General features: G+C 39.2%; 1 protein-coding gene across 1 annotated transcript in view; it reads left to right on the forward strand.

Annotated features, from left to right (window-relative positions):
- The first annotated feature begins 499 nt into the window (after positions 1–499).
- The window catches only part of scarb2c (scavenger receptor class B, member 2c), a 44527-nt gene continuing 19454 nt past the window's right edge, over positions 500–25572 (forward strand). Inside the window, exons 1-9 of the mRNA XM_036588673.1 lie at positions 500–739; positions 3690–3847; positions 4931–5075; positions 5260–5451; positions 6875–6966; positions 8665–8784; positions 12726–12901; positions 13445–13563; positions 24409–24482. Of these exons, the coding sequence (XP_036444566.1) occupies positions 611–739; positions 3690–3847; positions 4931–5075; positions 5260–5451; positions 6875–6966; positions 8665–8784; positions 12726–12901; positions 13445–13563; positions 24409–24482 (1205 nt within the window). The 5' untranslated portion in view covers positions 500–610. The remainder of the gene's footprint in view (positions 740–3689; positions 3848–4930; positions 5076–5259; positions 5452–6874; positions 6967–8664; positions 8785–12725; positions 12902–13444; positions 13564–24408; positions 24483–25572) is intronic.

The following is a 25572-nucleotide window of genomic DNA, read 5'->3' on the forward strand; positions in this document are numbered from 1 at the left end:
TTTAAATGCGTTACTAACAATCAGAGTAGTACGGTTAAGATTGCAAAGACAACACACCGACTTTTATTTTGACGGGCCAGTTAGCTCTCTTTCCGGCACCTCCTGCTCACCTCACGGAGCTTCATAACAAACCACAAACACGAAGTCATATGACTCTGTCAAAATAAAAGCCGGGCTTCTCGGCGTCTCATCAATCATTAAAAGCTTTGATTCTTTATGCAAGAAACAGGACAATTTTTATTTTGTTAAAATCAAATCTCATTCTTATTTGACCACTCGTTTGGCTTTTAGATGGTGGGTTTGTTTCGGATTGTTACCAATATTTTAAATCTGCATATCATCTCCATGTTATAAAATGTTATCTGATTAGTCTTATTTGTCTAATAACGTTTTACCATTTCTTCTTTTTTTAAAAAAACGTTTCCTGTTTTGAGTCTTGAAACAAGCGATGCGCAGCAATATTGAGCGGAGACTTTTATTTTGAAAGAGGTGTGTTGCCTGTAATCTCCGAGCCCTGATAAACTAAAATAAACAGCACCAGAGAGAGAAGGAGAGACAGCGAGCGCAGGAGGGTCCAGCACAACAAACGACAACAAACCGAACCGAAACCATGGGGAAGATGTTGAAATCCTGCTGTATTTACGGCACCGGGCTGCTGTCCATCCTCGTCTTGATCGCGGGCATTGCCATGGTGTTGGCTCACGTCTTCTTAAACGCCTTGAACAGCAGGATAAAAACAGTAAGTGGGGATAAACTTAATATTAGAGCTCATATAAAAGAGACTTGACGCCTTTCATGGGCGTAGTAATGCAGGTCATAATGACCCAGTGCAACATCTATTTCCACTATAGACATACCCAAAGCTTTATCCTGCTTTGACTCAGAACTGGTTGTGTAACCCAACCTACAGATTTAGGTTCAGATTTATTGAATATATATAAAGTTTTTTTTAATTATTTTTTTTTAAATACTGTGATATTGACCTTATTTTAGAGCTCCTAAGGTGACATTACTGAATAAGTTGTGGCGACGAATGAAGCTATTGAGGCCATGAATGACTATACTGAGACCACAGTTTATGAGAAACCTAACTCCTGGGCTTAATATAGTAATTCGTGGCCACGCCTTATTAAAAAAATCACCATATCACCTCAGATGATCCGTACTGTACAGGCTACATATGCTGCCACCTTGTAATTGCTTTGTAAAGCAGTTCGTGACAACAGAGCCAAACTTTTATTTTGAAACTGCTTCATTTTTATTGAAGTGCATGGTTGCTTTACAGTGGATCCTCAGCTGGGTGTGGTTTGATTTGAGAGCTAGGCCGGTATCCTCTGTATCCTCTCTGGAGTTGTGCTGTTAAAGAGCCCCTATCATGGAAAAAATTAGTTTTCCTATTTTTTTAAAACAAGTTTTGTTAAAGCTTTGCTCCCCAGTCTATATATAGTGTCTAAGCTGTGGCCTGTTTTGGTTTTGAACCTGTCGTTTTTGTGATGTCATAAAAACCAGCACACTTCAGTATGTCCATCTACAGCACTTTAGCCCCACCCACTCACACAGAAGTTATAAGGAGTGTTTCAGTCTCTGCTGCTTCATGAATGAGGCAGAATTCGAAGCCAATTTGCCAATCAGAACCGAGATCATTTACATATAACTGTATTAAAGGCACAGTAACAGCCTTTAACTCTTAGAACCCGACAGTTCGCATGGCTGTTGTGTAAGCTTCATAGCTTCTTATACAACAGTTAGTTCCGGCCACGCAAGCTGATTGGTTGAGAAGCGCTCTAACCGTGCTGTTATTTCACCATAACATCACGAACACTGTATCACTCCGCTGAGACGCTGTTGCTAAGCAACGACTTTGACAGCTGTAGGAGACGCTCAAGACATTTGAATGTTTTTACTTCTTACTTTGCCACAAACAGGAAATGGACACTTTTAAGATCACATTTGACCGACAGCCGATTTGGTCAGACTCTGAAGATGAGACGACACTAAATTCCCAAACTGTCATCACCACTGAGCAGCTTTTCAGTCGGCAGCTGAGACAGAAGAACAGCTAAACAACCTGGAATCAGCCAGAAATGAACCCAACACCATTCGCCAAACTAAATGGGCTGTAAGATGCTTTACAGACTGGCTGGAACAAAACAACATTAATACTGATCTGGCAAAAAATGTACTGCATTTACATGCCAAATGATGACATATCTCAGTAGTCTATGGGGTCTCCTGAAAGTAAGAACATATGACGCGTAAATACTTTGCAATTGACCAAAAAGTTACATAAAAGCATTTATGCCGCCTTTGTGCTGTCCTTTTTAGAGTTATTATAAAATTAAAAATAATAAAAACAGTTGCTCATCAAATAAGGGAACGCAGCACACAGTTTTCAAGCCATTATTCAACAAATGTCAAACCATCTAGCAACTGCTAAATGCTAAATAGTGCTGCTAACTAGGAGAGAGGAGCTGGTTAGCGTTAGCTTAGCTAGCATGATAACAGCTCTGCTCATTACAGAACATGTTCTATTCTGACGAACTGAAGTTTAACACAGGTTTAGATGAAAATGACTCAAATCTGAGGGAGTGAAGTCGAGTAACTGAAGCTGAAGGGTCAGAAGTTAAACCTGTTCTGTGGTGTTTGCAGCTCTTAGCCATCGCTGAGCCACTACCATGCTTAGTTTTTTGAGGTTTTTCCTGACCAGTATAAATGGGTGGGATGTGTTTGGCCACTCAGACATGGAATAGAAATTTGCCAGGTCATAATTTTGAACGGTTGTTATCATCGTTGTATACCTTATTACAGTTATACTGTCTAACTCAGGGGTGTCCAAACTTTTTTCAAAGAAGGCCAGATTGTACTGTGTTAAAATACCCGAGGGCCGACATTTTATTCACAAATGATTCAAAATATTAAGTTTTTAAAATATCAGCGCAGAGATCTGAGCTTTCTGTGAGCTGCCATGTTTCCTATCACTGTATAAAAGATGCACGAGGCTTCTTTAATTGCTGGATTGTTCATTCAGAGCAGTTTGGATCGATAAGAGCTTATAATAAGTAATTAAACTGGAAGAGTAACAATACTACATGTCTCATGTATTAATCATATTTCTAAGTGTTTCCTTGTTGAAAAATATCATTTGTGAGACAAACTAATCTATAAATGTTTGGTTTTGTCTGGTGATGTTCTTCACATATCAAATAAACGCAGTGTAGCCATGTTTTTGTTTGACCTTAAAGGGTTAATATTTACTGAACTACTGAATTTGCTCTGATAAGAAGTTTTCCATCTCGCCAAAATCGTCAGTTTTTAGTGTTTAGTTTGAGCTTTATGTCTGTAGTCTTGACTAAACGTCATTCACTAAATGAAGCTGCAGGTCTGGTCAGCTGCCACCATCAGGTGAAAGGAAGAACTGCTACGTACTGGCTGGTGGGCCACTTATAATACACCGTAAAACAGAAACCGGGGGCCAATTAAAATCTGTCCGTGGGCCGCATTTGGCCCTGGGGCCGGACTTTGGACACCCCTGGTCTAACCCTATTACTTGTTCATTTGTCAGTCCTCCAATCCTTTCTATACTTGAGGACACAGTTCATGAAGCTGGTCAGCAGTTGACTGTGATCTCTTGACAGTATCTCTTTAGCACTTATCAACAAAGGCCTGACCCACTGCCCTTTCACCTACAGGAGGTGGTGCTGGAAAATGGAACAGAGGCTTTTGCTGTTTGGCAGGATCCTCCAGCCCCTGTCTACATGCAGTTTTACTTCTTCGATTTGACAAACCCTGAGGAGGTGCTGAAAGGAGAAAGGCCTGCAGTGATCGAGGTCGGCCCGTACACGTACAGGTGAGCATGTGCTGGGATAATGGCTGACTAAGTCCCTTGTGTTGTGTGACTGAAGTCTGGGCTATTGTTGATCAGAAGTAAAACGGCTTCACATGACCACACTTTTGTGACCGTTTGGTTTACCACAGTGCGGTGAGTCACACGAGTGCTGTACAAAAGTCAGAGATTACCGTTTTTCAGAGAAATAAAAAAAGCAAGCGTTTCCCAAACTGGAGTTCAATAAACAATCAAAAGTTACAGAGAAAATGTGTCTCCTAACAACCACCTGGAAGAGCTGGTCGACCCCAAAACTGCCCCCATCAGATAAACAGCACTTAAAGCTTTCATCTCTGAGAGAGAGGAGAAAATCAAGCTGATCAGATCTGAAAACATCCACAGGTGTTTCTGTCCATCCTTCCACTGTGAGAAGACGACTCAGCGCTGTGGGTCTGAAAGGATGTGTAGCTGATCAAGAAGAACCTCACTGAGAAAAGGAGACGGACACATCAAACAAAGAAGCTGAACGATGGACTGACCACCCCAGAGTCCAGACCTCAACACCACTGAATGTGTTTGATTACTTCAGAAAATGATCAACCAGCTTCTAAGACTGAACTTTGAATGTGTGTCTGCAGATTCTTTGAGGAGCTGAAAGTGAGTCTCTTGGAAAGAATGGACGCTGTAATAAAGTTAGAGTGGACACACTAGATATTAAAACGTCTGATATTAGATTTAGCCGTTGAAGCTAATTATAAATGTTTTCCTTTTTTTTTTCATGATAAATAAATAACTGTTTTGACTGGAAAGGAAATAAATGAAGTGTGGTCCCTAACTTTTGCACAGTTCTGTACATTAGAGTAGAGTGGTCACTAACGGTTATATTATAAATAAAGTAATATACAAGTATAGATTTAATGAAAAAAATATTAAACTTTTTTAAAAATGCACATTAATTCGTCTACAACTAGTTGTCTGAATGTTTAGAAAGTGGATCTGTGGAAAGTATATCATAAAACAAAAAAAAATGCACACACACACACACACACACACACATATATGTATATATATAATAAACAAAATAATAATTTCTTTTTTCTTTGATAGAGAGTATCGGCCTATGGAGAGCGTGACGTTTATGGATAATGGTACTAAAGTAGCTTCTGTCAACCCTAAAACTTACGTGTTTGAGCCCAATATGTCACGAGGCTTGGAGGATGACCTCATCAGGACTGTTAACATCCCTGCAATGGTGAGACTTTATGAAACTAGGAAGATTCCAAAAGGCATCAAAAATGAAATGTGTATATTGTAATCTGTCAGAGTGGCTGTATGAATCATATGAAACATTGATTTAAATGTCTTTAAATTAAAGCTGACATTGTCACAGTCTGATTACTTACAGCTGCCCTGTTTCGGTGTGCTTTTGGTTCCAGGCGGTCATGGAGAGGTATAAAAACCATTCTCTTATTAGCCGTGTGATCTCGGACTTGATGAAAGCTGGAGGCATGGGGCTGTTTGTGACGCGGCCGGTGGGGGAGCTGCTCTGGGGCTACGAGGACCCTTTGCTAAAGGAACTTCGCTTGGTGGACCCCTTACTGGATGACTACTTTGGACTCTTCTACAAGGTAATTTGGAGAATTAGTAAATTCAAGGGCACATGGAGAAATATCAGGGTGGAATATATGGACTTCTGTCTATCTATCTATCTGTATCTGTCTGTCTGTCTATGTGTCTGTCTGTCTATATGTCTATCTATCTATCTCTCCGTCTGTCTGTCTATCTGTATCTGTCTGTCTATCTATCTATCTGTCTGTCTGTCTGTCTATGTGTCTATCTGTCTATCTCTCCACCTGTCTGTCTGTCTGTCTGTCTGTCTGTCTGTCTGTCTGTCTATCTGTTTGTCTGTCTGTCTATGTGTCTGTCTGTCTGTCTATCTGTATCTGTCTGTCTATCTGTCTATCTGTCTGTCTGTCTGTCTGTCTATCTGTCTGTCTGTCTATCTATCTGTTTGTCTGTCTGTCTATGTGTCTGTCTGTCTGTCTATCTGTATCTGTCTATCTCTCCATCTGTCTATCTGTATCTGTCTGTCTGTCTATGTGTCTGTCTGTCTATATGTCTATCTATCTATCTCTCTATCTGTCTGTCTGTCTGTCTGTCTGTCTATCTATCTGTTTGTCTGTCTGTCTATGTGTCTATCTGTCTATCTCTCCACCTGTCTATCTGTCTGTCTGTCTATCTGTATCTGTCTATCTCTCCACCTGTCTATCTGCCTGTCTGTCTATCTGTATCTGTCTGTCTGTCTATGTGTCTATCTGTCTTTCTGTCTGTCTGTCTATTTTGTCAATTTTTTATTTGTTTTAATTTCATGAAAGACTTTTTTTTTCTTTTTCTCTAATTAAACAGGGAATCTTGCTAAAATGAAAAATAATAATGAAATAGTAAGTGTTTAAGTGGACACACCACATACTGAAAAATGTTGTGTTTAGTTGTTGATGCTTCTGTGTAATTTTCTATTAAATGTTTCCAGTTTTTTTTCTTGCTACTGAAAAATGAATAACATACCATAACAGCTGTTTTGGAATGGAAGAGGAAATGACATAAATGAAAGGTGGTCTTTGACTTTTGCAAAGTACTGTGTATAAATGCGAATGGCAGCACGTGAAATGTGGCATTTTGACTTGAAATGACATAAGAGGTCACATTCTTTGTTTTTGCAGCCGCAAGCAAAGCAGGATTGTGCAACTTGGGACAGAAATGCAGAAATGGTTCTTAACTCTCCTTCAAACCATCCTACTCTGGTGGCTTTAGTGACTCTGGCTTTTAATGGCCACAGTTGGCTGAAGTCTCAAAGTCCATGAGCATCAGGACATGATATCGTCTTTTTGTAGGAATTCAATAAAGATAACGTGACTGAAAATGCAACAGCACTGAAACAGTGATTTAAAAACTTGAACATTAGTTGGAAACATAGCAACACAACATATTTACTGCTTCGTATCCACCAGTCTCAGTTGTATGTGTTCTTCTCTCTTTCTGTGTGTGTTTCAGATGAATGGGACGAATGATGGCGAGTATGTGTTTTTCACAGGGAAACAGAACTATCAGGACTTCGCTCGAGTAGATCTGTGGAAAGGCCAGAGGTAAACATTCCTATTGCGCATTTTGATGCTTTTGTTGAACTTGTTAAATGGATAGAACCAGTTCAAACTTCTAAAACTTTGACCTAAATAAACCCAAACTACATGTTGTAAACATGCATATTCACATCTTACACAGTGCATGTGCGATTTTCCATTGTCAAGGCTAGGAAAATCCCCTTCTGATGATGCGTCGTGAAGGTGGGAGAAACCTTTGAAAAAGCACAAGCACTTTGGGGCTGATATTTAATGGAAGGGCTGTTTGAAATGCCCATCGTCACGTTTGCATTTTTAGCCTCCACATCAGTGGGCTTATCACAGTAGTGTATGATGTATTAGCGCGATGCATGCTGGGTATTTTAGTGAGAGAGCTTTAATGAGTAAAAAAATGCAAAATCATGTATTACGTGAAACCAGTGAGGCTGGGGAGCAACATTTTACTGCAGAATGTTAAATAACACGACAAATAACTGCTGGTTTTAGGTGTGAATTCCTCCCCTCAGGAATACCTCAGTTACTTTGCCATGTATTCAGAGTCGTTACTGAATAATGAGTAAGTCAAGATTTATCTATATAGTGGTTTTTATAACATGCGTTGTCCAGAATAAACTGAAACGTGCTTGTTCTCCCCTTTCTTGGCCGATATGATTACATTTTTGTTTCGTCTGACCGGAGCACAGTGTTCCAAAACAGCTCTGCTTTGTCTAAATTCTTGTGTGCAAATTTTAATACTGCCTTCGCTATGCTATTTTTTTAGGATAGGAGTTTTGCATTTAGTGTACACTCTTAAAAAGAAGGGAATGATTCTATTTAGAACCATGGGTTCTATATAGAACCATTTGCATGCTTATTTGGTTATTTGCATGGTGAACTGGTTCTTCACATTGATGGAGAATTTGTTGTGTATAGCACCAAAAAGGGTTCTGTTGTTGTTTCTATGTGAAGTTTGTAACGTTGTAATCAAAGATTAATCCGCTTCAGTGCATGAATTCAAGCGCAAGCCTATCAACACCTTATTTACATATCATTTACATAAGACATGCTCTCATTCATGCAGATGTTTCAGTTGGGAGCCAATAAAACGTTCAGCATTCAGCAGCTTGTGAAATTGATGAAATGGGTGAATCGCAAACCTGCGCTCATTTTACGATCAGATATGGGACACTGTGTGAATTTGAAGTGTATTTACGTGCACTGGGAGTATATTAAGTAACAAAAGTGTCTGAAAACTTGTCTCCCCTCACTGTATATCCACCTATTCAGCTTGTACCAGTTTAGCCCCGCCTATTCGTATTGAAGTTATAAGTGTTTCAGCCTGGACTGCTTTTTGAATGAGCTTCAATATGGGGCAGCCAATCGGAATAGAGGTCATTTACATATATCAGTCTCAACAAAAAAGCCTGTATGATTCTAAGGGATAAAGAGAGATCGAGTAGTGGTCATGTGAAAATGAATTATGACTAGGTGTAAAAAATAAATAAAATAGCAGATAATAATAGGATATGAGGCCTTTAAGCCAAGAGTGATGTCATAAGAAGAGCTGAGGTTAGTTACTGTTGGATGGTCCTCACTTTGGGCTGAAGTCACCAAGCTTTGATTGAGAAATCCTGCTTTGGGACTGAATCCAAAGGTCTAATCAGTATCAGGGATGTTTTTAACTGTCTGTTTTCTAATCAGCCGCTTTATCTGTTTGTTTTGCAGCTCTCTGAGTTGGTGGAGCTCAGACGAGTGTAACATGATCAATGGAACCAACGGAGCATCTTTTCACCCAGTCATCACCAAGACGGAGAGACTCTACATGTTCTCCTCTGATCTCTGCAGGTGAAGTTTGAAGTACAGCACTTCCTCTGACTCTGTCTCTCTGACTCTGTCTGTCTCTCTCTCTCTCTCTCTCTCTGTCTCTTTCTTTGACCTGTCTCTTTCTCTCTTTCTGTCTCTCCATCTTTTTCTGTCTCTTTCTTTGTCTCTGTTTCTCATTCTCCATCTCTCTGTCTCTCTCTGACTCTGTGCCTCTTTCTTTCTCTCTCTCTCTCTCTCCCTGTCTCTTTCTTTGACTCTGTCTCTTTCTCTCTTTGTTTGTCTCTCTTTGTCATTCTATCTCTTTCTTCCTCTCTCTCTGACTCCTCTCTCTCTTTCTCTATCTATCTTTGTCTCTTTCTTTCTGTCTCTCTCTTCATCCTTTTCTCTTTCTCTTACTCTCTCTGTCTCTCTCTCGCTCTCTCTCTCTTTCTGTCTCTCTTCATCTTTTTCTGTCTCTTTCTCTTTGTCTCTCTTTCTCATTCTCCATCTCTCTTTTTCTCTCTGTCTCTCTCTCTTCATCTTCTCTCTCTCCCTTTCTTTGACTCTTTGTCTCTTTCTCTGTCTCTTTGACTCTGTCTTTTTCTCTCTTTGTCTCTCTCTTCATCTCTCTTTCTCTACCTTTCTCTCTCTCTCTCTCTCTCTAATTTCTCTTTTTCTCTGCTTTTCTTTCACTCTCTCTATCTGTCTCTCTTTCTCCATCTCTTTCTTTCTCTAACTCTCTCTATCTCTCTCTCTTTCTGTTATTCTCTTTCTTCTTATCTCTTTCTTCATATCTGTCTGTGTCTCTCTCTCTCTCTCTCTCTCTCTCTCTCTCTCTCTCTCTCTCTCTCTCTCTCCTTACATTTAGAAACACTGTTCTCTAAATCACATTAGCTTCACTCCCTTCCATTCGACTCCATTAGATCTCAGTAAAAGCTGTGGTGTTAATATCATCTCAGTGCTGCCATGCGTTCCCTTTTTGCCTGGGCTGAAACTGAGCTGTTCCTTTTTCATGTGATCATTAATGAAGATCAAACCAGGAAAGGTTTAGTCAGTTTCAGAGAGGCTGTTTATAACTGTCTGTTTTCTAATCAGGTGCTTTGTTGGTCTGTTTGTTATGCATCACAATGGTTTGTGATAATGGTATCTACTGGTTACTGGTTATCTGTTGTATTGTATCTATGAGAACCAGTAGATGCAATACAGTTGTGCGAACTCAGTAACTTCAGTCGGGAACCATCTAATGATTTCTGTCAAATAAAAAACACAAAATAATGTAAGTCTGTAATTTTGTAGTCCATTTTTATTTAATCGTATCATGCCTGGTATATTCAAAAGTCTTGTGGTAATACTCTTATTTCAATATTAAGATTTGGTTGTAAACAAAAAGGAATTTTTGAAACGTGCAAAAGGAAAGCTGCCTGGTCAAGACTGACTGAAGTTTAGATAACATGTTAGATTACTTGTGAAAGAAAACGTCACTCCAGGCCTTCTGTAAGTTCTATATAAGTCACAGTCTGTGAATATGAGATGTAGTCTAAGCAGTATTTCGTTTAGTTGTTAGGAACGGAAAACAGTGGCGGCAGCTCTATGTCAAACTCTTTACTGAAAGAGTCACTGTAATACTGATACATACAAGCTCATGTTTTATATTGTTACATAAAAAATGATTTAATAAGCCATTTATCTGGATAGTAAGCTTATTGGCAGTGAGCTTATTTTAGAATAAACACAAATAACATTAATATAATCAGTAGTGATATTATGTCACAGTGTTCTATTAACCATTTCCAGATCTCTCCTCGAGGAAGTCCATGAATTGTAGTCATCATCCAATACCTGGTTTCAGTAATCAGTACTTCATTATGTTAAATCTGGAAACAAACCTTGTTTTTCAAACTAGCTTTACTACTTTTTTTGAAAACAAGAATTCTTTATTACATTTTACTGTATTTACTTGCATTTATTCTAATTATATATAGCATTTTTGCAAAACACATTTAATGCTTATGCAAATGGGTTTAAACAATGTGTTTATGTGTTTTGGAATATTGGAATGTTTGAAATATGTACAGATATATAGTCTGTGGAAAAAAGGTTCCAAAACATGATCTGTTTTTAATTTTTATATGGGGGAATATGAAGTTCTCATGTCGAAACTACCTCCACCATGTAGAGGCTGTACTTTAGTCTGGCTAGATTTCACTGTAGGTTTATATGCTTAAAATGATGCTACATTTATATTACATTATAAAACAATACAACACAATCAAAATCACTCATTGTGCAATAAGTGAATCTGTAGAAACATCTGTCAGAATTCCCAGATGGACGTTGCTACTTGAATGTGTGACCAAAAGCCTGTTTTCTTTGAACCCTTGAGCCTTTGAATTAGTTTGTCTGGCTCAAATCTAAAAACGTCTGAGATTTCCTTACCGATATTTTCTCTCATTGTTCAGCCCTACCGGCCAGGCTAAAGCAGGTGAGAATGAGTAGCCGAGCAGCACTAGGCTGGACTTTATGTAGGTCAGTGCAGGCCAAAACCCTTTTGGAATTAGAGATATTGCACTCAAGCTCGTTGCCCGGAAAAGAGTTACGTCACATCTTGTAAACAACACTTTAACTTCTCTTTAAGCTTTATAAAGAGGATGAAGTGGAAGAAGAAAGTATTTTTGTCTTACAAGTAGGTCACTGTGTCTGCACACCTTGTGAAAAGCCATTTTTTTTGCCAGAGGCAGATTTTTTTTTTTGTTCAGATTATGAGTGACAAATTTTCAGTGATTGACTATGTCTGTGCAGCATGTCTTTGTTTTTGGACAAGCATTTAAATTAACAAGATTTTTTTTTTTATTTTTAGATGTAATTTATGAAACCAAAATAACCAAAAGTTAGTTCATATATGATTTTTTTTTAAATGCTGCTAAGTGGATCTGATTTTTTTTTTTTCTTCATCCATGCATCCTAATCTGGGTGCATTTAGCTAATTAACATCAAGTCTTTTCCATTTGAATTATTGAATGCATGTAGATACACTAAACACTTAAAAGTATGTGGACACCTGACCATCACACCAATATGAGCTTGTTGAACGTTCCATTCCAAAATGGAATGGGCATTTTTATGGAGTTGCCCTCCTTTGCAGCTATAACAGCCTCCACTCTTCTGGAAGCTTTCTACAAGATTTTGGAGTCTATCTGTGGGAATTTGTGTCCATTCAGTCTAAAGAGCATTTGTGAGGTCAGACACTGATGTTGGACGAGAGGGCCTGGATCACAATCGTTGTTCCAGTTCATCCCAAAGGTGTTCAGTGGGGTTGAGGTCAGGGCTCTGTGCAGGCCACTGGAGTTTCTCCACACCAAACTGGTCACTCCATGTCTTTATGGAGCTGCTTTGTGCTCAGGGACTCAGTCATGCTGGAACAGGAAAGGCTCTTCCCCAAACTGCTGACACAAAGCTGGAAGCAGATAACTGTGTAAAATGTCTTTGTGCTGCAGCATCAACATCACCCTTCACTGGAACTGAGAGCCCAAACCCTGAAAAACAGCCCAGCCCATCATCCCTCCTCCACCAAACTCTACTGTTGGCACTGTGCGTTCCGATAGGTAACGTTCTCCCAGATTCATCATCAGACTGACAGATAGAGAAGCTGATTCATCACTCCGGAGAACATGGTTCCACTGCTCCAGAGTCCAGTGAGGGCTCCGCCTTTTTATATCATTAGAATGAACAGTATGTGAAGTGGAGTGGTGCAGTTTTGCCCGAAGTGAGCTGTAGCTGTAGAAAGCTTCATAATGCCCTACTGATTGTTTGAAACCTGTGAAATTGAACAGCATTAGCATTGTAGAATCATTTTATACATTCACTGCAACCAGATATATTTTATTAGGTTTATATTATTGAAAACAGTGATTCTAAACTTTAGAGCGGTGGGGAATAGTGTGTTGTGATTTTACTGTAAAGTTCCTGTTTGTGTGTGTTGTCAGGTCCCTGTATGCCACGTTTGACTCTGAGGTCAGAGTGTCTGGGATCCCTGCGTACCGCTTCGTACCTCCTAGTGAAGTGTTCGCAAACAAGACAGTGAATCCTGATAACGCTGGTTTCTGTGTGGGTGGGAACTGCCTCGGCTCTGGCCTGCTGGACGTCAGCGTCTGCAAGGAAGGTGTGTGTGTGTGTGTGTGTGTGTGTGTGTGTGTGTGTGTGTGTGTGTGTGTTGGTGGGCTGCTCTTTGTAGGATTCAAATCTCACCAGGATGATGAGAACAGAATTTTGAGTGATTGCTATGAATTATTCAATATCTTCTATGGATTATTCAGTGTCTGCTATGAATTATTCAGTATCTACAATTAATTATTCAGTAACTGCTATGAATTATTCAGTAACTGCTATGAATTATTCATTATCTACTATGAATGAATCAGTAACTACTATGAATTATTCAAAGTCTACTAGAAATCATTCAGCAACCACTATGAATTATTCAACATCTGCTATGAATTATTTGATAGCCAAAGAAAATTATTTAATTTCTCATACAGTTTTTAAAGGGTCTGTATAATAATACTTGTTATTTAAATTTAAGAATTGTTGTTGTTTTTGTTGTTGTTGTTGTTGTTGTCGTTGTTCAGTAACTACTACTGTTCAGTGGTTGCTATAAATTATTAAGTACCTGAATTATTTAGTATCTACTTTTTCTGTCTCCTAGGTGCTCCCATCATCATGTCATCTCCACATTTCTACCAGGCTGATGAGAAGTATGTCCAGGATGTGTTTGGGATGCGGCCGAAGAAGGAGGATCACCAGACGGCTATCGACATAAACCCGGTACACACCCGCCGTCGTTCTTGTCTGAAATATGTAAATCCAGTGAGACTCCCTTATTGGGCCTTTTGAAAGCACCAGCTGTCCTTTACAGTGTGTGTCTATTTTATGGGGAATGGACTGATCGAAATGGTCCAAAATTACTTGGAATTAAATCACACATTTTAGTTGCACTACAAAAAAGAATGTTTTTCCTTCTTGGGTAATTTCGGAGATTTGAGGTTTTGTTGTGACAGCAAGGATTATATTGCGGCACACATCACAATCACTATGTGGTATTGTATCTCAAGCATGCAGCCCTACTCAGGTTGATCTGTAATAAACGTGTACAGCATATATTTCCATGCAGAGCAGCTTTTCTGTAGCCAAAGCTTTAATTGTGGTTGTAAATGTTGGAGTAGATGTGCCATCCAATAACTAGAACTGGGTTTAGGCAAAGTCCTTATGAAAAAGTCTGTTTGCTCAGCAGCCATTTCGCAACACTGCCCAGCAGTTGTTTCCAGTCATAAAAGACCAAACTCCTCTCTCTTTGAATGGGGAGAGAGGAAAATACTTGAAACTGAAGGTGAAATCACAGTTTCAAAAACATATTTGACATCACTGATAAAATCTGACAAAAACCACATAAATAGTTTGTAGCATTTTACTCAATAACACAAAAGCATACATTTTTGGCTTGTTCTGGCTACTGCACTTGTGCGGATCTTCGCAATGGGGGGGGGCTTTTCCCACTAGCGCAGGGGTCGGCAACATACGGCTCTTTTACTGTCCTGTTGTGGCTCCACAGCAGAATTAGACTTCTAGGTAAAAATAAAATAATCTTTCTTTGCTGATTCTTTAACCTTCAACCCTAAAGGCTGGCGCACAGACTGCTGGTCACCATAGCAACGTAGACAACAGTCCGGCCTAGCTTGTAGCTAACGAAAAGACAAAGAGAGAGACTTAAGACAAACATCAATAATTTGGAGATGAATGGACTTATTCGCATTTCTAAGCACTCAGCTGGTTTACTATTACATTTAATCTGCAACAAGAAACGGACAAACACTAAAACGTTGTGAAGCTGAAGTCAGTTTCTCGTTCATCAGCTTCTTGTTCAAATTTTTCCGTTCCACCTTAAATGGTGCAGTAGTTATGTTCATTTAAGGTGGAACGGGAAGTTTAGAACAAAATGCCTGTGAATAACAAGCTGACTTCAGCCCTGTAAAAAGTCAAACGTTGAGAGACGTTTTACAAGAAACTGTTCCACTTTTGAGGAAAAGTTTCCTGCTGGAGATGCAAGAAAAGCGGCTATAGCTGAGCTAAAGCTTAAAGCAGAGCACAGTAAGTCTGTGTTTTCGTTTATATTTTTTATCCTATACTAGCACATCAGCGCATACTGAGACACATTTACAGCCAAGATGGTAAAATGGTTTTAACTTGTAGAACGGACAGAATAGTTCTTTTTAACTTTCTGGTTGCCGACCCCTCCGTTAGTGGCACAATATCGTCGACTCTTCTCTGGTGGCGTAACCAGCAAGACGTCATGTTGAGGGTTCCAAGTGTTTCCATTCATATTTCAACCAGTGACCGGTCTCTTCGTTTATAACATCTCTCGTTTAGGTCACTTTTTACTCTATCAAGTTAAAGTGCTGAAGTGTAGCTCCCTCTAGACATCGGGTGGAGAAGGTTCTGCAGGTTCTTGCCAAGTCAAAGGAATAGTTCAGCAAAAAAATGTAACATACATGATGTAGTCGATCAGCCAAGACGTGTTTGGTGTCTGAAGTTTGCTTCTGTAGTTTTACACTGGAGCTACGAGGTTCAGAGCCACCACACTGGACATACCGCCTCACCTAGCGTCATGTAGCAGAGCACTGCTACAGAACACCAGCGGTACGCTCTACTCATATAATTTGAATGAAATTTGCATTCAGCATCACTTTCTTGGCATCAGTTTACCACCTCGACACAGACTGGCTGTTTACGAGGCAGAAAGATACGAGCTGGAAAAGGCTAGGCTAGTAACGTTAGCTGAAGTAACTTAGCATTAGCGTCTGACTGCTTGTCTAAAAGACTGGCTGCCTTTCTCTGTACATTTCAAGCCACATGTGATCTGCTGTGGCTTTCTATGGTCTCAGTAATGCTTTAGAAATATGTATTAAACTTTAAATTGAGAAAAAAGAATGAAGTATATACAAGTCTGGTGGTCATTCTGCAGAAAACAAGATGATGCAAATTACTGTTCCTATCATAAAAGTGGAATGCTTCATTTTTTTATGAGGAGGAACAGGACTGCGCATAAAATGTGGGACACAGGTTAAAATGATTTTCATAAAGTTTTTTTCAAAAGTCATGCTTTTAACATTAAATTGCTTAGAAATGAACCAAATAACAATGTATTTATGGTTTTACTGGAAGATTTTAATGAATAGATTTCATCATAGATTTTCAATCACCATATTTAAGCTCAGACATTATGTTTATTTCTGTGATCGTTTAAATGCTAATTTCAGTCATTTTAAGTGAAATTACAGATCCCTTCATTTTTTTGTTTGAAACGTTCTAAAAGCATTTCATAAATATCTGTTTCTTGCTTTAAAAAAATGAACTCAGTTGACTTCGAATTGGCTTTTAAATGCAATTTATACACCTCTGTAAAAATTTTATTAAAAAATGCTGCACATTTCAGAAGAAAACAGCTCATATAGTGATTCGACAGTCTGACAGGTTAAGCACTTACACTTTCTGTCCAAAAAGTTCCAAAGAAAAAAAAATGTTTTCAAATAGTTTCAAGGCCAAAAATGAACTCTTTTCATGAAAAGTGCCAGATATGTTGGCCTCATAGTTCCAGTGCACAGCGAAAGAAGGAAACTTTGGACATCAGACATACCGAAATCTCTGAGACATCATCAGACATATCCAAATCCCACTTACCCACTAACATTGCTAGATCAATATTAACATGAGTGACTTTAAATTGTTTAAACTGAGCTGGCAAATATATATATATATATATATATATATATATATATATATATATATATATATATATATATATATATATATATATATATATAAGATGTCTGTTGGTCCTCTTTATGTATGTAGTTACTGCATCCTGCAGCAAGAGGGCGACATTGTATTGTTACTCATCTTCACCATTCGCATACAGTACAACACTGAACTTTGAATCTCTGTGGGAAAACTTACAGACTGTTTTCCCATTTTCATTGTTTTGTCTCTGGGAAGGAAACTGTGAGGTAGAATGTCAGCTTTAAGTCCGGAGCAGCTGCATCTATATATATAACGTGGTGTGGTTCACTCAAAATGGATGCAGATGCTCCTGAATATCTCATTCCAGGGGACCAAAAGTAACCAAACGGAAATGAAATAGTTTAATATTAATATTTGGTTGCCACTTGTTTATAATTGATAACTGCCTGATATCTGCGACCCACAGATGTCACCACACATGAGGTGATGTGGCGAGATCTCTTGTGAAGTCATTTCAGCTCTTTCTCGTTTTGGGGGATTTTTCCCTCCAGTCTCGTTTTCAGTCAGTGAAATGCTGCTCAGAGGAAGGTAAATTTCCGTCCACTGACCTTTGAGACATTGTTTAATGAAATCTAAGATGATTCAGCAGCCACGTGATACCTTCAGTGCTGTGCAAAAGTCAGAGACCCCCCTTTCTATTTGGAAAACATGTATTTAACAGAAAACTACACAGAAACAAAAAGTGTAATACAGTTTTTTTTTTTTTTCCACCACTCTTTACTTTTATTGCAGCTTCTGTTCTTTTCAAAAGACTCACTTTCAGTTCTTCAAAGAATCTGCAGACACACCTCCAAAGTTCAGTCTTATTTCTGTTAAATATATAGATAACGCTTTCTACGATGCCCATAATCATACGCCTTCATAAATGCGCTTTATAAAAATTCTGTGTAACTTACTATGTAACAGCGCTCGGTAAGCATATCTTGTAAGTTCCAATAATGCTTCATTAGCTGTAATAATGAACTTTAATTAATTCTGGTGATTTATAAACATGTAGAAACACAAGTGTCATTAATCATCGTAATGCCTTAATGACCTGTGCGTAGGACTTGTAATACTTGTCAACAATTATAAAAATATTATAAATATCCAAAGTGCCACCACTGAGTGCTTCAAGTAAAGTAATTCATAATATATTTTATCATATAATAAACTATAAAAGTGCATTTCCTGAAGAAAATACACTGATTGTGCAGCTTAAGCAGTTCCCAGGTGGTTGCAGGTTGTTGCTCATTGGTAACTATGGTATTTAAGGTGGTTGCTAAGACGTTGCTAGATGGTTGCTATGGCATTCAAGATGGTAGCTAGGGTGTTGCTGTGTGGTTGCTAGGGTATTCCAGGTGTTGCTAGGTGGTTGCTATGGTATCTCAAGTGGTTGCTAGATTGTTGATAGGTTGCTATCTCTGGTTGTTGCTAGGATGTTGCTAGGTGGCTGCTGTGGTGTCCGAGGTGATTGCTAGGTGGTTGGTATGATATCCAAGGTGGTTGCTTGGTTGTTGCTCAGTGGTTCCTAAGATGTCTGAAATGGTTGCTAGGTTGTAGCTAGGTGATTGCTATAGGATCTCTGAAGGTTGCTAGGTTGTAGCTAGGTGATTGCTATGGGATCTCTGAGGGTTGCTAGGGTGTTGCTGTGTAGTTGCTGTGGTACAAGTGGTTGCTAGGATGTACTAGGTGGTTGCTATAGGATTTCAGGTGGTTGCTAACGGCGCCGAATTAACCTTGTGGTGCAGGAGGCTCTTGTAGCTGATCCTGCAGTAATAAACGATGCACAGTATATTATAGAGAAGAGCGCACACTGACAAACACAAACAGTACAACATTTAACCTGCAAATATGAGTAACCTGAAATATCAATCACTTCACTTGACGCTTTTAGTAATGGCTTTTTAAGTGGTCATAATGCCTTTATAATTGTTAATAAGCAAAGCTAAAAGAGCTAAATCGTGTCTCTGTCCAAATGCTTACAGATGGTGCATCCAGTGAAGTAATAAATCTGCCTAATTGTTTTAATAGGATGTCATATTCCAGGCAGACGGGTCCCATACGCAGCTTCTTGTGAAAAGCAGTTTATAGTGGTACGGGTTGTATCTTTATGTTTACCCACTTTATTATGGGAGCTGTTAACCGTTCTTATCAGGCCTTTGATCTCTCTGTGTCTCCCTTTCCTTATAAATCAATTAGTGTCACTTGCTTACTTACAGTAAAAACGGTGGCGAGATGCGACTACTGTTACTTTTGTTCTCAGTGACTCGCTGATAAACGGAGATGTCAGACTCGCTTACTAGGCAGTGTGATGACTCAGATTTGGCTCCTCAGCTGCAGTTTGAGCTTCCTTGTTCCTGCATGGCCGAAACATCCACGTGTCGTTTTTTTTTTGCATTTTTTTTTTTTTATTATTATTTATTTATTTTGGTCTCTTGAGGCTCTGTTGCAATATAGGTTTATTAGCTTACACTTCCTCAATGTCACTGTTGGCCTCCTTACACACGTCATCGCACATCATCACAGCTTGTATAGTTGCTTCTGCACTCTTGCATTATTTGCAATTAGCACTATGTCTATAAGCGGTCATTACTTGTTAGCATCGTTAGCATCGTTAGCCTTGTTGATATGCAGTTCAAGTCTAGTTTAGGCCTGAGCGATATTTAAAAATATTTAGCCCAGTATTTTCTTGGAAACAAAAACAGATTGTTGATTATATCGTCCCCCTGTGCAAACACACGTGGTCTGCTGCAGCTTAAAACTACTTTCTGTAATATCTTTAGCTTACGTTTTTATGGCATTTTGGCATTTATTATAAATCACATGTTAAGTAATATAATGCAGATTAAATCAGTATTTTTTTTGCGATAAACTGTTTCACCCCTTATTATGAAAGACTGCAAACACATGCATTTGTGAGATCCTTCTGGTGTGGGTTCCTTGCATTCCATGCTAATAGCACCCCCTTATGGAGAAACCTCAGACTGTTAATGTGCATGAAGGAGTGCATTCAAAAGCTACATGCATTACATATGAAAAAAATACAGTACAGTAGGGACTTGAATATAGCCTTACAGCTTCACATATAGCTTAACAGCTTCACAGTAATCATTTGTTTTAACAGCAGAAGGTAAAAAGCTAAATATTATTCAGCAAACTGATTATAATTCAATTATTCACTATATATAATGAAAACATTTCAATGACTTAGGCACGCAGTTAGCAAAAGGCTAACTGGTGGGTTATACGCTTCCATTGTTTGTTAGCTACATTGGCTAAAAGCCCAAACTTGCACCACTATAAGGAGCTTTTTACGGGATTGAATGTATGTGTAGGGCTTCATTTTTAAAAATGTACATATTTTAGCATAATTAAATATATATTTATTCATTTTTGTGGGGCTGTATTATTGCTAGGCCTATTATCATTTTGTAGTTATTATATTTGTTCTATATAGGCTCACAAAAATGAGCAAATGTACATTTAAATTTCTTTAAAAGATACTTACAGTGATGCAGGTTTGTTGTAACAGTAGCCATTAGGTAGTATTAGGAAGTATTTTTACAGGCTAGTAGTTTGGGCTGTATGTATATGTGTAGGCTAATGTAGTTAACAGAAATGTAAGTGTATGTCCCACCAATTAGCATAGTGCTAACTGCATCACTCATTTGACTCAGATGGGGTATATAAAGTGTTTTTTACTGTGTTTTAATCCTTCTTTTTTCATTAAAACTTTGCTAGCAAGAGCTCTTTTGCGTTTATATGCACTCCTACATGTAGCTGGGATCTGCACGTCTGTGCCTTGGCCTTCAACCACATCCTGTTTTGATCAGAGCTCTCTGCTCATGCATGATGAGACATATACAAACCAGCACAAGCATGCAGATGACTTTAGCATGACGATCATTCCAGCATTGCCCTGAAAACTTACATCTATTTGAACTTATATTGAATATACACGTACATGTGGCGGATCTGTTTTATTAGCCTGTTTGTGCTGGTTTAGATGGAGCACCAGAGATTAGATTAAGCCATCAGACACTTTAATAAGTAAACCGCAGCGAGGGGTGGAGAATGTGGGTGTGTTCACGAGTCTGCCAGATTACCCTCGCTTTTTTTTCCCTCTTATTACCCACCATTCACTCGGCACATGGTGCACGCATGATGCGTACTGAACGTGGCGTGGCAGGGTGACTCAAAAGTCCACTGCCCCCTCGCGCTCTCTCTCTCTCTCTCTCGATCAGTCTCTCTCTCCCCAGGCTTTACCCTTCTCATTTACACACTCACACCAGTTTTGTCATGAATGAGTCATATATAACATCTGTTTATAAATTGGCTTCCGTTATTTTGTGATTTTACTATTTATAAGCCTAAACCAATACTTCATTTACAGGAGAAAACATTTTTTTTGTATAGACCCTTCATGTTAAAGTACCTCTAAAGCCATCTCATCTATAATAAATGATGACAAATTTCTATGCATTTTCATTATGCCCAGGAAACTACAAAATATGGTATAGGAGCGGCCCTAAAATCAACAGTCATTTAAGGATGTGAAGATCTATGAATATACACAATTATGCAAATCACTTAACAGACTTGCTAGGCACTTAACACAACAGACTTGCTAGGTCATTGCTGTGGTATCCCAGGTGGTTGCTAAGGTGTTGCTAGGCTGCTGTGGTATTCCAGGTGGTTGCTGAGGTGTTGCTAGGCTGCTATGGTATCCCAGGGGGTTGCTGAGGTGTTGCTAGGCTGCTGTGGTATTCCAGGTGGTTGCTGAGGTGTTTCTAGGCTGCTGTGGTATCCCAGGGGGTTGCTGAGGTGTTGCTAGGCTGCTATGGTATCCCATGTGGTTGCTAAGTTGTTACTAGGCTGCTGCTTTGGTATCCCAGGTGGTTGCTAAAGTACTGCTACACTATTGCTCTGCTATCCAAGGTGTGCCTTAGCCATTGCTATGATATCCCAAGGTACAAATGTGTTGCTAGGCCATTGCTGTAGTATCCTAGGTGATTACTAAGGTGTTGCTCATCCATTGCTATGCCATTATAGGTGATGGCTACATTGTTGCTAATCCATTGTAATTTTATTCCAGTCGGTTGCTGAGGTGTTGCTAGGCCATTGCTATGCTGTCCTAGGTGATTGCTAAGGTGTTGCTAGGCCATTGCTATGCAATCCCAGGTGGTTGCTAAGGTGTTGGTAGACCATTGCTGTGCTATCCCAGAACTGCTACATTATCTCAGGTGATTGCTAAAGTGTTGCTAGGCCATTACTGTGTCAAAGTGGCCCTTACTGTGTCAAAGTGTTACTGGTTGCCCGCATCTACAGTCTTTTTTGTGAGCAACAGTAAAGCAGCCCAGGAGCTGGAAAAACACAACAGAATGAAATTAAACATCTGAGATTAAAATTCTGACGTTTTTTAATCGTTCCTATGCCAAAATAGGGCAAAAACACATTTAAAAGCATTTAAAGCGTTTTTTTCTTTCTGTAAAGCAAAACTACACACAATAGTTAATTTTTATTGCTTATTTTTAAATTATTATTAAATTCAAGAATATATCTCTTCTTCTACTTGCAAACACAAATGTGGTATGGATTGAAAATTTACAGTCTGCACTTTCAACACGATTGTGTCAGTGAGCTGCTAGTTGGGGTTAAGGGTGCTTCAGTCTTCTGCAGTGTGTTACTGCCATGCAACGTGTCCAGAGTCTGATGTCATTCTTACACTTTAGTCATCGCGTAACGATGCAGCAATAGCTTAGGTCGGATGAATAAACTTCATGCTTTGTTGTCCGTTTCGTGACGGGAGCCAATCAAATGTAACTATCATGAATTACTGCGGGGCTGCCCTGTCGTTCTGCTTTTGTTTTATTGCCCTGGCATTGTTGTTGTGGTTATGGTCATAATCTAAATTTGTTCAGATTTGCGCATGATTAGTGGAGGTGTGTCTGTCTGTCTGTGAGTGTGTGTGTGTGTGTGTGTGTGTCTGTCTGTGTGTGTGTGTGTGTGTGTGTGTGTGTGTATATATATATATGAGATGTGTAATGTGAATATGTGTATACATATGTATGTATGTATGTATGTATACATTCACAAAGCCTTAATTCTTCATGGCATCGATTCCACAAGATGTTAAACATACTTTTGAGATGGTCCATGTTGACTTGTTGACAGCATCATGCAAATCTTGCAGATTTTTCAGATGCTGCAAATCTCCCGATCCACCACATCCCAAAGCTGTTTCACTGGATTCAGATCTGGTGACTATGAAGGCCACTGAAGAACACTAAGCTCATTGTCCTGTTCATGAAACCGGTTTGAGACGACTTTCGCTACATGGTGCATTGTCATGCTGGAAGTAGCTGTAAGAAGATGATAAATAAGTTGTGGCCATGAAGGGATGAACAGGATCAGCTACAACACTCAAACAGGCTGTTGCGTTCAAGCGATGATTGGGCTCGTTAATCCCGATCAAAGTGTGCCGAGAAAACATTCCCCACCCCGTTACACCACCTCCACCGGCGTAGACTGTTAACACAAGGTAGGTTGGGTCCATGGATTCATGCTGTTGGGGCCAAATTCTGACCCTAGCGTCTGTGTGCCACAGCAGAAATCGAGATTCGTTAGACCAGGCTATGTTTTTCCAGTCTTCAGCTGTCCAGCTTTCTGTTCTTGGCTGACGGAAGTGGAGCCCAACGTGGTCTTCTGCTGTTGTAGCCCATCCACCTCAAAGTTTTAACATGTTGTGTGTTCTGAGATGCTTTTCTGTAACTTAACTGAAACTGCTGCCCATATCTGCATTGATTTTATGCACCGCTGGCACACGATTGGCTGATGAGATAATTGCATGAATATACAGGTGTACAGGTGTTCCTAATAAACTGCTCTGGTATACATATATATTTCACTGCTGTCGGAACAAAACCTCATATTGCCATTTTTGTTATTCTTCAGTTTTTGACATAATTTGAAATTTGCATGTTGCCGTTTACATTGTGTGTAAATTTCATGAGGAATGGACCCAAAGAAATGACCTAAAATTACAAGTATATATGTGTGTGTATATGTGTGTGTATATATGTAATTCATTTTTATGTAAAACTCTTTTTTACATTTTTAAGACACATGTAGGTTCGCTGGTCATTTTAGACAGTAAAAAAAGGCTAACATGACCCCTGCTTCCTTTCACCACAAGTTTCTCTACAGTGAACCGTTGAATTATGCAGAAATTCTGAGGAGTAAGTCTCAAACATTCAAAGACAAGGTGTCCCAAAACATTTGATCTGGCGTGTATGTTTTTTTTTGTCTTTCTTTTCTTTTCCTGCTTGGTTGAAACAGCCTGCACTCTGCACAAATATGATAACACAAATCATATTTGTCCCACTATGGAAAATAAATCATTCATTTGTGGTTTACAACTGTGACGGGTAGCATTGTTGTTCTTGGTTTACTATTGTTACTATTGGCCAGGCTTTTGTTTTGTTTAGCCGTTTGGTCACGTTTCAGTTCCCAAATAATAGTGGCTGCTAAGCAAAACAAGCAGCAAACATCTATCTAGTTGCAATCTGTAATGTAAACAAACACAGTGTAACAATAACATTACAAAGCCTAGGCAGGAATTAGCACATTAGACCATCATATACAAAGATAAATATAGGTTTAGTACAATGCCCTATTATTTCCGCGTGTCAAGTTGCCGTTACTGATGAATGATAGCTGTTGGGACCTGCTGGTTGCTTTTTTAATACAGTGAAATGGTTTAGAGTGATAAGATATTGACATTGATCTTGTATCAGTATTATTAATGTGTTTTCTTGTCTTTTCTTTTCAAAGCTCACGGGACTTGTTGTGAGGGCAGCAAAGCGTCTTCAGGTCAACGTCTTTGTTGAAAAGCTTCCAGTGTTCAGGTACGTGAAGCACAGTCCCAGAGATAACAGAGGACGGAGTATAATAGCTTTATTACCTGTCTCTGTTCCTCTATATCAAAAATATGTATGTCTATCTATGTCCAAAAGTTTGTGGACACTGCTCCTCCTGCATTTCTTCTGCAGTGAACTGTGTTAATAGTGAGCTTGTGCTGCAGTAACAGCCTCTGCTCTTCTGGAAAGGTTTCTAGATGTTGGAACATTGCTGTGAGGATTTGATTGAGCATTAGTGAGGTCAGGTACTCATGTTGGATGGTCAGTTCTGGATCACTCCACCTCATCCCAAAGGTATTGGATGGAGCTCCATCACTCCAGAGAACACAGTTCCACTGCTCCACAGCTCAATGATGGGGGGCTTTATACCCCTCTACCCCCACGCTTGGCATTGGACATGGTGACCAGCTTCTCCAGCGTCTCCCGTTTTCCTGGCAATGTGTTTTTTTGTGTAGCTAAATTCACTTTAGGACTGTTGGGATACTTTTGGACATTTTGGACATATGTATTTATGCATGTTATGCAGCCTGTGCCATAATTATTAAGACCCTTGGTAAAGATGGGTAAAAAAGGTAATGAAGAAGTGTCTTTGTGGTTAATTACAATGAGTAGCAATGTGTCTTCTCCTAAATCTCTTCATGAAATTGGAGAATACAGACCAAGCAGTCTGAGACCATTGCTCAATAGAGAGTTTCTCCAGATCCTCCAGGATCCCAGGTCCTCTTTGTTGGATTCTTCAGCTCACCTCACTGGTTTTCAATGAGGTTTAGATCAGGATCAGATCTGGAGTGGCCATGTAAAGTTTGATTTTGCAGTTGTTTTTTTCCAAACTCCAATTTTTGTGTGAGTTTGGAAGTAAAACTTGAATCATTGTCCAGCTGGAAGCTTTTAGCTCCTTATGTCAACACGTCCATGATACCATGTGTCCTAATAAGGTTTCCAGAGCCTTTAGAGGAAGAACAGTCCCAGAATCACCACACTTAAGAGTGGGAGTTAGGCCCTTTTCTGTATAGCCGTCCTTCTTTACATGCCAAGCCCATTTTGAGTGTTTATTGCCAAACTTATCTGATCATAGTTG

Source organism: Colossoma macropomum, unplaced genomic scaffold (genome assembly GCF_904425465.1).
Source record: "Colossoma macropomum unplaced genomic scaffold, Colossoma_macropomum, whole genome shotgun sequence".
In the NCBI taxonomy this organism is placed as follows: domain Eukaryota; kingdom Metazoa; phylum Chordata; class Actinopteri; order Characiformes; family Serrasalmidae; genus Colossoma; species Colossoma macropomum.